This window comes from Balaenoptera ricei, chromosome 13 (assembly GCF_028023285.1).
Source record: "Balaenoptera ricei isolate mBalRic1 chromosome 13, mBalRic1.hap2, whole genome shotgun sequence".
NCBI lineage: Eukaryota > Metazoa > Chordata > Mammalia > Artiodactyla > Balaenopteridae > Balaenoptera > Balaenoptera ricei.
In genome coordinates, this window is record NC_082651.1 from 74,919,065 (window position 1) to 74,932,298 (window position 13,234).

The 13,234-nt window shown below is 38.2% G+C and overlaps 1 protein-coding gene across 1 annotated transcript; it reads right to left on the reverse strand.

The window, feature by feature from the left end:
* Positions 1 to 4,182: 4,182 nt before the first annotated feature.
* LOC132377003 (metal regulatory transcription factor 1-like) lies at positions 4,183 to 6,335 on the reverse strand. Its single transcript, XM_059942914.1, is given in 6 exon segments — positions 4,183 to 4,882; positions 4,884 to 5,062; positions 5,065 to 5,176; positions 5,178 to 5,331; positions 5,334 to 5,759; positions 5,762 to 6,335. Coding segments are annotated over 6 exon segments (2,145 nt in total).
* Between the last annotated feature and the right edge of the window lie 6,899 nt (positions 6,336 to 13,234).

A 13,234-nucleotide genomic window follows, 5' to 3' on the forward strand; every position in this document is an offset into this window, starting at 1 on the left:
TATGGAATCTCATTTGCATCAAACATCATTAGTTATTTTAAAAGATTTCTTCCAAACTAATATAAGGGGCTGTACATTGTAGTGGTTAAGAGTATGAGCTCTAAAGTCCTATGGTCGGAGTTCAAATCCCACCTCTACCCCTTGCGAGTTGGGTGACCTTGGACAAATTACTTAATGTCACTCCGCCTCAGTTTTCTCATTGATAAAATTTTAAGAATTGGGTCATTATTAAAAGAAGATAAAACTTCTGAAACATTGATCACAGCTCTTGGCACATGGAATACGTGTTACACATATAAAAAGAAAGAGAGTGATAGAATGAAATATCAGGGCAGTTGCTTAATTGGTTTCTTTAAACAGGTGACAATGTGACTGAGAACACTATTCTTTTGTGATCCTGCCCTTACATCTTGTAACTTACTATTTATGCTTATTGAACTTGGGATCCTAATTTAAAAAAAAAAAAGGGTGTGTGCTGAGATGGGGTGTCTACATGCTCACTAAACTTGGGAAATCTTAAAGGCATCAGGTTTTTCCTTAGCCACGACTTGAAAGAGACCAGAACAATCTCTCTACTAGTGGAAGAACAAACAAACTATTGCACTCATTTAGTTGAAGCAAGAGTATTGTTTCTCAGTGCCTGATTGAGTTTACCACAGTCATCTGTGACCTAGTAGCGATTACAGCATGAGTAAATATCAAGAGAGTACATGAAATTCTCAGTAAACATATAAGGTATTATAGCCTCTTTTTGGGAGTGTTTCTTATTTTTCCAATATGAATAAAAATATTCTGTCTCCTTTGGAAGCACCAATGTTGACTACATCTGATACCACTTAACAAGGTAGAAGGGTATGAAATTGACTGTTGCTCATATGTTTTATACCTAGGTGCTATTTCTATTATTACAGAGTTAGAGATATTTGAATTTGGTTGAATTATACCCTTGCTCTCAAAGTTCATGGTCATTCTTGTTTTCTACCTGGCCTTGTTTGTTTTGTTGTTGTCACAGACAAAATAAGAAAGAAGGAAAATTTGAATTAATGTATCTATGTTTCATGGTTATGAAATATAAGTACCTATGTACATAAGGAAGTATATGGTTTGCTCTGTGTGTGTGTGTGTGTGTAACAAACTTAAGAATCTGTGGATGCTGTTATATTGTTATTTTTTTTGGATTGAGTTGGGCAGTAATATTACTCACAGTTTATAACTCAGACTTTACATGTATTATTCTTAAACATTAAAGATGCTATATAACTGGCAATTCCATGATCAAAAATCTTTGCTGGAAAATTGATTATTTCATTTTTTTTTTTTTAAGATTTTTTTGATGTGGACCATTTTTAAAGTCTTTATTGAATTTGTTACAGTATTGCTTCTGTTTTATGTTTTGGTGTTTTGGCCCCAAGGCATGTGGGATCTTAGCTCCCCGACCAGGGATCAAGCCCGCACCTGCTGCATTGGAAGGCGAAGTCTTAACTACTGGACTGCCAGGGAAGTCCCTGATTATTTCATTTTAAATTGTGTTTTTCTCTGTTCCACTAACTTTGATATAAATATTCACTTCATATATCTTCCTAATTTTTAAATTAGTTTTTATTGGAGTATAGTTGCTTTACAATGTTGTGTTAGTTTCTACTGTACAGCAAAATGAATCAGTTATACATATACATATCCCCTCTTTTTTGGATTTCCTTCCCATTTAGGTCACCACAGAGCATTGAATAGAATTCCCTGTGTTATACAGTAGGTTCTCATTAGTTACCTGTTATATTTTATACATAGTATCAATAGTGTATATATGTCAATCCTGATCTCTCAATTCCTCCCACCCCTCCCCTTTCCCCCTTGGTATGCATACATTTGTTTTCTATGTCTGTGTCTATTTCTGCTTTGCAAATAAGATCATCTATACCATTTGTCTAGATTCTACATATATGCGTTAATATACGATATTTGTTTTTCTCTTTCTGACTTACTTCACTCTGTATGACAGTTTTGTTCCTTTTTATGGCTGAGTAGTATTCCATTGTATATATGTACTGCATCTTCTTTATCCATTCCTCTGCTGATGGACATTTAGGTTGCTTCCATATCCTGGCTATTGTAAATATTGTTGCACTGAACATTGGGGTGCATGTGTCTTTTTGAATTATGCTTTTCTCTGGGTATATGCCCAGTAATGGGATTGTTCTATTATTAGTTTTGTAAGGAACCTCTATACTGTTCTCCATAGTGGCTGTATCAATTTACATTCCCACCAACAATGCATGAGGGTTCCCTTTTCTCCACACCCTCTCCAGCATTTATTGTTTATAGGTTTTTTTGATGATGGCCATTCTGACTGGTGTGAGGTGATACCTCATTGTAGTTTTGATTTGCATTTCTCTAATAATTACTGATATTGAGCATCTTTTCATGTGTTTGTTGGCCATTTGTATGTCTTCTTTGGGGAAATGTCTATTTAGGGCTTCCACCCTTTTTTGGATTGGGTTGTTTGTTTTTTTGATATTGAGCAGCATGAGCTATTTGTATATTTTGAAGATTAATCCTTTGTCAGTTGCTTTGTTTCAAATATTTTCTCCCATTCTGAGGGTTGTCGTCTTGTTTATAGTTCCCTTTGCTGTGCAAAAGCTTTTAAGTTTAATTAGATCCCATTTGTTTATTTTTGTTTTAATTATCATTACTCTAGGAGGTGGGTCGAAAAAGATCTTGCTGTGATTTATGTCAAAGAGTGTTCTGCCTATGTTTTCCTCTAAGAGTTTTATAGTGTGTGGCCTTACATTTAGGTCTTTAATCCATTTTGAGCTTATTTTTGTGTATGGTGTTAGGGAGTGTTCTTATTTCAACCTTCTACATGTAGCTATCCAGTTTTCCCAGCACCACTTATTGAAGAGACTGTCTTTTCTCCATTGTATATTCTTGCCTCCTTTGTCATAGATTAGGTGACCATAGCTGCGTGGGTTTGTCTCTGGGCTTTCTATGCTGTTCCATTGATCTATATTTCTGTTTTTTGTGCCAGTACCATACTGTCTTGATTACTGTAGCTTTGTAGTATAGTCTGAAGTTGGGGAGTCTGATTCCTCCAGCTCCATTTTTCTTTCTCAAGATTGCTTTGGCTATTTGCAGTCTTTTGTGTTTCCATACACATTCTAAAATTTTTTGTTCTAGTTCTGTGAAAAATGCCATTTGTAATTTGATAGGGATTGTATTGAATCTGTAAATTGCTTTAGGTAGTATATTTAGTGATATGTCAATTTATCTGTCAACCCACCCTCACTTAAGAGCACTATTCTGACCAATGATGTTTCCTTTAGCATAGTTTGGCTCCTCATAGGCTAAGTGTACCCCTGTGTTACATTCAGTTAATTATTCTACACTTATTTTTCCAGTTGATGTATTGTTGAGCAAATAAGCCAACAAGATGGAAAAACTGCTTTTACCTACTGTATTTGAACAAGAATGAATGCTGCTAGCAATCATTATCCTTTGACCTAAAGTGAGTCTATGGCCTCTGGCCTGAGGAGATACAAATTTGTGTTACCTCTAAAATGTGGTTTGCCCATGCTTAATTCTATTAAACCCAGTATCAATACAGTCTATCAAACTCACTAAAAAATGTCAAAATATGAATCACCATTGTCTTTTCTACTATCATTTTCCTACTTTTCCTATGCCACTTTGATTTACCAACGTTTGGCTTGATATTTTAAAATGCAACCAAGATAAATTTTGTTGGTAGCAATGATAATCAATACCAGATTAAACAGCCTAAAAATTAAAAATGGAGAAATGTTGAGATTTGTTGAAGTCCACTGTGAAAGCATTGCTGAAGCTTTCTTTTTTTTTTCATTTAGAATTTTATGCATATAAGTAACCTTAATTTCCAAGTTCACATGACAATAAGCAAAAGTGACATACAGTGAAGCCAAACAGTTCATTTATAACTTAGCTTTTTTTGTTGTTTTGTTTTGTTTTTGTTTGTTTGTTTTTCTCCAAAGATCAGTTCCTTAAAAATGGATGCTCCTGGGATATGAATAAAGAAAATATGTCTGAAAGGTGAGGATTTCAAACAGTAGATTTCTTCCTCCTTCAAACTGCTGACCCCACGATGGTAGGCATCGCACCTTCTGCCTCCTGCTCGGCCTCTGTTCCTGGAGGCGAGCACATCCGGGCCTTTCACTTGGAGAAGCTGCTGGTCAGGCCCATCTCCTCCTCCTCCTGCACTAGTGCTTCAGTGGGAATCAGATTGGACGGCGTGTCCAGGTTCTGGAGGGACAGAAACTCTGACGTATCCATGGCACGTAACGTTTCTGTCTGAGGGTCTGAAGGAGTCACTGCTTGTCTGCTTTGCTCACAGGAAGAGGATGCGGTGGAGGAGGACGACAGGGGGATCGGGGGCGGGGAAAAAGTCTGCGGTGGTAGCTTCAGGCTGGGCTCATCAGGAGGCTGGGCGCTCAGCGCTGGAGCGGGAGGGGACGGACAGCCCTTCCTCCTGCTGGCCGCCCTCTCCTTGGCGGAGTCCCGGCACGCACACTGACACTGACAGGCCTCCTCTTGTTTGATGATGATCACAGGGACGCTGAGGCCAATCTGCTGTACAGTGCTCCCTGTGCTACTGGCTACTGGTACTGCAGGGGTAAAAAACACCTTCTCAACTTGAGATGCTTGCTGAATTTGTTCTTGGGTGTGTGGTGAGCTGGTGGCACCATTTAGTATCCACTGTAAGTTCTGTTCTCCCATGACGAGGCTGGGCTGCAGGAGAGCCGTGCTGGGAGTCGGGGTGATGGTTATAGCGGGATTACTAGTTAGGACGGAGTTGGCATCCAGGGGCGGAGTCTGGACCATGGCCGGCAGGGGCTCAGTAGTACTCTGTGTGAGGCGGTGCTGCCATGGCTGACGCCACTGCCGCTGCCGACGCCAAAGCTCCAGCGACAACAGAAAGTCCCGGTACGATGGGCTGCGGTGCCTGGGGGTGCGGAAGAAACTCTTGATGATTAGCAGCAAACTGTGTGCTGTGGGGAACAGGCACTTCTCGAGGTTGTAAGAGAGCAGGGGGGGGTTGCCAAATGCAGCTTGTTGGGAACCAGTTCCTAGGGAGGGAGCAGGCAGAGGAGCAGACGGTGCTGAGGCTGGTAGCAGAGGCTGGGGTGGCTCAGAGATGCCAGGCTGTCTGTTGAGGATCTTCCTGAACTGCTGGATCATCTGACTTCTGGAACGCTGGTTCAAAAATGATGGCTGGTGCAAGTGTGCTGAAAGTGTTCTGGCCTGTATTGGAATTTTCTTGAAATTCGGAATCTGTGGACAGAAGGCTTAAATTCCTCAAAGTGAGTGATTTGTATCCTCAGATCCATTGTGATTTAGAAGTGCACTGTATGAATTTCCTTTGTTATCGTGACCTTCCATGTGACTTTTGAGACTGTACTGAGTGCTGAATGTTTTCTCACAGCCATTACTGGGGCAGAAAAGGGGTCTTTCACCAGTATGTGTACGGACGTGAGTTTTAAGGTGGTGGCTTGCTGCAAATGCTTTTCCACAGCCATCGTGATCACACCGAAATGGCTTTTCTCCTGTATGGGTTCGAATGCGCTTCCTCAGATCACTGAGCGTGGTGAAGCACTTGCCGCAGCCTTCAGATTCACAGTTAAACGTCTTCCCTGTGTGAAGCCTCTGATGTGCTTTCAGCCTGTACAGCGTGTTGAACGCCTTCTCACAGCCCTGAACTTCACACTCAAACGGCTTCTCCTTCGTGTGCACCGCACGTGGATCCTGAGGCTGTAGGAGGTGAGGAAGGCCTTGCCGCAGCCCTCCTGATTACAGACAAAGGTGTACTCTCCCCGGTGGGTCTTCTGGTGGGTGCGCAGGTTGCCTGCTGTGCTATAGGTGCGGGGACAGCCCTCAAAGGTGCACTGGTACCGCTTTACTTCTTTACGTTTCGTTTCTGGACATTCTGACTGCAGTGTGAGGGTTGCACCTTCGATATTTCTTGGCATGGGCGTGGAACCAGGGTTTATTGTTAAATGAATCTGATCTGGTGAGATAATGTGTTGCACATAACCCTGGGACATTGCTTCCTGATCTATTAGATGAAAGCCCTCTTCACCCCCTACTAGAAAAGGCAAGTGTTCTCTGCACTGTCCGTCGTCATCTTCGTCTTCCAAAGTGCCAGGACCCTGCTTGATAAGAACAGTTGTCCTATCATAAACAGTTCCAGATGAGGAAGGCACCAGTTCGTTCTTATCCACAAACCTGAGCATCTTGTCATCGGGGGTCAGCTCATCTTCCTCTACCTCAAAGGAGCTGATGCTGTCGTCTGGACTGTGTTCCCCCATGGCTCAGTCGTGCTCAGCCCAATTGTGAGAAATGGAAAGGTAGACCTGTCTCCGCGGCTCCCGGCAACGGCGGCGGCGGCAGCAGCTTCTCCCCTCCCCAGCGGCACCAAAGCTTTCTTTTTTTAAGTGCATTTTATTTCAAATGGCTTACATTACTTACCATACAGTAGATAGGCAATTAGTCTAAAGGAATCTCTTTTCTAATTTCATTTCCTTCAAGAGGACTTTTCTCCACCATTTCACCTTCTTGACTTTCCTGTGCTTGTATTGATGGGGTAGTCCATTTCCATTACCTTTGCAATCTTTTTTCATTCCCCTTACAACTGAATTTAATTTAGTCTGCCATTCTAGACATGAAGTGTTGGTCCAACTGAGTTATTTAAACTCAAAAAGGTACAGGATTTTTATTACTCCAATTCAAGCTTTATATGCGACAAGTTTGTCAAAGATGGAAGCCCAAGATTATTTTTAAAAGAGGAAATGATTCTCTTGTGTTTGTGACTTTGGATAATGCATATAGCAGAACTGATAACCACCCTTACCCCTGATGCCTATGATCTCCCAGACCATCTAGCAGCTGTTAATCTATTGAAATTTACCATACATTTTTCCTTTCATCTTCACCTTACATTAAATATTTCCTGCAATGTAGATATCTGAGCCACTTAAAAACAAATAGTTTATTAAAAATTACATAGGTTATTTTAGCACAGAGAGCACATTTTTTACCACCACATCTGTTACTAACATGATTCACTATCTAAGCAATGTGTGTATCTGTATGGTAAGGATGTGAGACTATGATTACAACCAAGCAATATAGGAGGTTATTTTCCTTATGTCATATGAGAAATTATAGGAGTCTAGACTAAATAAGGGGCAGAGGAAATGTATAAAACACACATGATTAAAGAGACCAAAGCTGTAGAGATAGACAAGATTTGATGACCTATTAGAAGGGGCAAAGTAGAGGATAGTGCTGTTAAGGAAACAAATACAAATTTGCCTTCGGTGACTAAATCTAGTCATCATGTCACTTTAAAAACTAAACACGTTGAAGGGGCTAGATTTGTTATTATATTCTGTTTGATTGGTTGATTTAATTATTTCCATTTTGCATATATGAGACATGAAAGTGGAGATATCTGGTAGGCTGTTGGAGATACAGATCTGGATTACAAAAGAGATAGGACTACTATTCATTAGCAAACACGTAGTAGTCGAAGAGCGGACAGGGTTGTTTGGGAAGTTGTGGATGCCAAAGAGCACAGGGCTAAGGACAAAAGTTAAAAAAAAATAACCCAGAAACTAAACAATAACTAGAAAAGTTAAGAAAGTAAGGAAAATGGTGCCACAAAATCTGATGGAGGGGGAAAATAAAATAAGGTCTAGAAAAGAGAAACTGAATGGATTAAAGATTTAGTTAATAAGACCTCTATGTGTAAATTGACAGAAGTATGATGACTTAACCTGCCTGAGGAAGTGGGCATGAATTGGGGTTGCTTATGAGGGTCACATGTTACTTGTAAACATGTATAATCTACCTGGACAGTGTTTTCAATCTTTAGAGATGATAACCAGAAGTGAATGTATTATATATTATAAGAAAAGTGTTTAAGATTATATATATATATGTGTTATACATAATAACATACTATATATAACTATATATATATATACATGTACATATAATCTCCAGAAACTTCAGAATTTCTATATAGAGGAAGCTTATAGGTAGCATTCCAGTTGAAACACAAGGCTAAGGAACATTTCTTGAGGTTGTATTTCCACGAGCACTTGGTATTTGCTTGGAGATTGTGTTTCATTAGGGGTGACTGTGTGGAGGGTTGGCTGATGAAAATTGCGGTGATGGACTTAAGCTACTTGACTGCCCAGATCTTGATATCACGTTAGATCTGTGGAATCACATGTAGGTCACCCCTTGAGTTCTCTGTTGGTAACTTTGGGTGGGCTTTAATGAGGATGGCATGATGATCAGTTCTGGGTATTATACCTGTCCATTCCAAGTATAACAACCCATTTAGATGAAGTCTTCCCTAGAAGGTGAATATTAGATCTGATAGTCTTTTGAAATATCTTGCAATGCTGTTAATCAATACTTTTTGTAATCAATACTCCAATGTAATTATGATTTTTTAAAAAAGTGAAACAGTGGGCAAAGAAGTGGGCAAATGTTTTAAAATAGTGCAGGTTGGATCTCTGGGGATTTTAAAGAACCATGTGTTTGTTGAAAAAAAAGTGTTGCTCAAGCTTAAAAAAAAGTTGAAATTGAAACCAAGCATATTCATTTAAAAAGTTTATTCTAGTCCTACTCCAGACTCTTTCAGAACAATGTTATTTATTCTATTCAATCCCCATATCTTAACATAGTTGACAATGTTGGAGGTATTTCAAAGTTGACATTGCTGGTATAATTTCTGTGAAGGTTTTAATGTCTAATTGAAACATGAGAATCTCTAGAAACAGAAAAGCCATTCTTTCTTATCTTTCAAAAAAGTGTTTATATCTGCAAATGACCTCTCAAAAGAAACTTCCACAAATGTTACCTTTTTTATGGGTAAAAAGAGGAAAATTACTTCATCCAAGTGTAAGTAATATGAATAAGAAAATTCTCATTACAGAAATTTGCCAGGGCCCTTTTATTTAGCTCAATAGCATTCAATTGGCTATAGTGATAAAATTCAAAGTTAGCAGTAGTGGAATATTCTTCCATTTAACATCAAGCCAGTACTGAAGAAAATTGCTGCCATATTTTCTAAGTTATTAACCTTTACAGTGAGATATATTTCTATGCACAGAGAAGAAGTTTCTCCTCTATTTTAATGTGAACTTAAGTTAGAGATACTAATCAAATAAATAAATTGAAATCGAGCCATACACAGCTGTTTTCTTTTGTCCTTTCTACATTTGCCTTTATGTTACATATTGGGAAAATGTAGGAAATGTTTGAAACTCTTATTGATTACAATAATGCCATTTTGTTATGCCAATAAAAGTGACTGTATGAGTTAAAGCATATGCCTTTTTCTTAAAAGTGTGCGATAGACTCCTATTGACATTAAAACCCCTCAAAAATCATTATCTATGTCTGAATTACTTCATTCAAACTCCCTATTCCTTCACTGTGGTTCTAGCCAACTTCCTGACAGAAAGTAATCAAAAATGCCTTTATCCATTCATTTCCCTTCTGCCTTAGTGGATTTTCCATAGTACTGCATGCCCAGGTTACCCAACTTTCCTCTTTTCATATTCCCATGAGTTGATCTTCCATAAATGGTTCCACAGTTTAACCTCCCCCCAAAACCTTGTTCAGATTTATCAATGTATACTTGAGCACTTCTTTCTTCTAACCCTGTTTAGATACATCACTCTTGCAGCTAAACTCTATGAGCTCTCTCATTTATGCACTTATCCAGCCTAAAACCTCCCTTTGTAAATAACTTATTCCAGACTTTATTTTGATAGTCCTTTATCCTATTCACATTTATCAGCCCCCTGCCCCACATAGTAAAACACATGAGTTTAGAGTAGAACAGCTAGAGTATAAAATTTAGTTCTGAGTGTGTGACTTGATTCTCTGAAATTCAGTTTTTGCATTGGCATTATAGGAACAACAATATTTGTTACAGAGTATTGTGTGACTAGTAAATAACATAAATAATGTAAGACACTTTGCTAAATGCCTAACACTTTGAAAGAATTGAATAGGTGTTAACCATTCTCATTCTCAATAATTTTATTATTCTGCTGTTTTTGAACATCTCTAGGAGATGTAAAATAAACTGAGATACAGTGAAATAGTCATGGGATTTGAAATTAAACAGATCTGTGTTAGTAATCTGACTTAAAACTTATTAGCTGTGTGACTTTAAGTGTCTTACCCTCTTTAAGCTTTATAATGATGATTCAATAACATGATTTTTATATAACAGCTGACAAAATTTGTCCTGATTAAGTGTCTATTGAATGTGTAAATGAGTGATGTACACTGTAGTGTTGACCTTTACAGTTTCAAAAATATTTTCACTGAACCATCCAGCAAAGGTTTATTTATCACATTTGGACAGTAAACTGTACTAGGCATGGGGAATAATTTCAAATAGGCCTGGTAAGGACCATTATCTATTTGTGTGGTACATAATAAAGCACTGCCTGCCCTTAGATTGGTTAATAATTCTTTGGAAACAGTAGCAGGTATCTCTTTCTACTCAAGCCTAAACTATAATTCACATACATCTGGTATGTCTGGAAAACTGATGAGTCAGGCCTTCCCCTAATCAATTTCTATAACTTTCCCCCTATAATTCTTTCAAGCCACCTGAGACAATTATAGGTGTGGCCATAAGAGAAAAAATGTTTAGAGAAAGGTATTAGGAGAATGTATTCAGGGTTAGCAGCAAAAATGCATGCAAGGTAGACTCTGAAATAAGTTCCAGGGGAACAGTGCCATTGGAGGTAAGTGGGCTGGTTGGAACGCATGCACAGTTCCAGGCTGAGAAGCAGAGAACAGCACTGGATGAAGCCTTCCAGCCTCAGCTAGGAGGTAGCAAATCTGGATTACGTAAGAGATGTGACTATGACAAACTCAATCATATAATCTAGAATTTTTCCCCCATTGCAAGGTTGAATGTTAGTAAAAAGAAAACATTATTTAGTATTTACGTATTAGTCACTCAACCACAACAGTCAAAACAATAATAGTTCATTTTAATATTTACCAGATTAAAAGTGCATTTCCAAAACCAAGTTCTCATTACTTACTGACTTCTCAATGGCTAGTATGTAAATGAATTTTATAAAGTCAATAGAATATGCATTACAACCATATAAACATTAATTGCATTAATAAATTTCCTATGTGACTTTAAGTATATGATCCCTCCAAAAGTTTTCACTATTTTCCAAAATCATGTAGTGATATAATTACCCGTAAATAAAAAGTGATGCAACATATTTGAATGTATAAGGTGCTACCTTGAAATTAGCTTATAAAAGTTAATGGTCAATAAAACTTGTTTTCAGCTCATAAAATGTGTTTATTTAACTTTCTCTTGAAATATCTGACAATTAGCAGCATGCTATTATTGTATTGGAATAAAATCCAATTAAATCACAAAGCTACATTCCTTCTTTCAGAAATTTTCAGAGAAATAAGAAATAGCTCTTGAATAGAGGTCATATCTAGATATTTACTGTAGAATTATGGTGAGAATATAATGGTGGAGAAGAATTAGTTGGAAAAACAAGTTGAAACACTGTAATGTTATTTCTAAAAACAAATATGATGATTGACACATGCCCATGAACTTTTTGAATGAAAGTAGATGGAGATCTCTTGCCACTTGATATTAAAACTCCAACAGCAAATGTCTATGGCTGTATCCCAAACTGAGTAATTATATTTGGTCCATAGCATAAGCATTTGATGATTTTATGTTTCTCAGTATGTCCTGCTTTTACAATTTCACCAAGGACAGCATTAAAAAAAAACAAACACTAATATTAAAATGGCAAAATCAGGGAAAGTCAGAAAAAAGGCAACCAAATAAAACTGAAACAAGGCTAGATATATCTAGAGAGAGAGAGAGAGAGAGATGTTGCCATACATAAATAAATAAGCCTCCACCTTGAATGACTTTGAATGCTATGTAAAAATGGTCTACACATATTTAAGAGAAAAATTCCCCTAGTATGAGCTTCAGGCTCAGTGATTGTTATGCATTATATGCTAAAATGTAGTGAAAAGAAGAGGAAAAATATCTGCAGCTATGAAGAGTGATGGGCAGGCCTATGGCCAGTAGTTATCTTCTCTCTTTTCATAAAATCTTCCAGTTGAACTTGGTGGAACAAAAAAACCCGTGTCCAGGTTATCCTGGGATCTCTGGTTCCCTAAGTTTGGTATTGGCTAGTAGGTATGAAGCTTAATAACTCCCAAAGTCCTTTTAGATATCTTGCTCATTCAGCATTAAAAGAAAGTGTGGCCAAATTGTTTTTAATTGCTCAATCAAGTGTGGCATGCTTGCTTGTTTTAATGTACAATGCTGAAAAAACAGTAGAATGAAGAGTTAAGATTAAGAAACACGATTCAGAAAAGTAAACCTCAAAAGGAGAATACCAGCTAAACTGAAGAAGTAATCCATGATCTTCAAGTCTTGGATACACACTCAAAAGAAAGTGGCCAACAGTTGCTATTTGGCATAAGCTCCTAAAGCTGGTACAGCATGGTCTACCAATCCTGTGATCCTAGCTATACCGAGCTAGGTTGTGGGCAGGTGTATAAGCTGGGAATCACAATCTGCAAGTTGGACACAAATTGCTAAAGAGCAAATTCTTGCCTGATAGAGGAGCTATGAACAGAGCAACAGCCTGTTAATACTCTCTTTTGGAATGCTCAGTGAGCAAGGAAAAGATAGACCCCTGGGCCTCATTCTATTATTCTAAGTGCATTACACACTCTGGAATAACTAGGAGAGAAGGATGTAATTTGTGAGATGACTCCCCTTTGCCCTTATTCTTGTGGGTCCTTGCAGTAAACCTCCCTTGGAGAAGATAATCTGTGTAACCCTAGAAACATCAAAGTATTTGATCTCTTATGAGAGACAAGCACAGAAATATGAGCACCCAGATTTAGAAACTGTTGTAGTGTGACAGGCCATTGCCAAATCAGGCTGAATTTATAGCAAAGTTTCGAAGTGAGAGAGTAGAAATGACATATATATACTACCAAATGTAAAATAGATAGCTAGTGGGAAGCAGCCGCATAGCACAGGGAGATCAGCTCGGTGCTTTGCGACCCCCTAGAGGGGTGGGATAGGGAGGGTGGGAGGGAGGCGCAAAAGGGAGGGGATATGGGGACATATGTATACATATAGTTGATT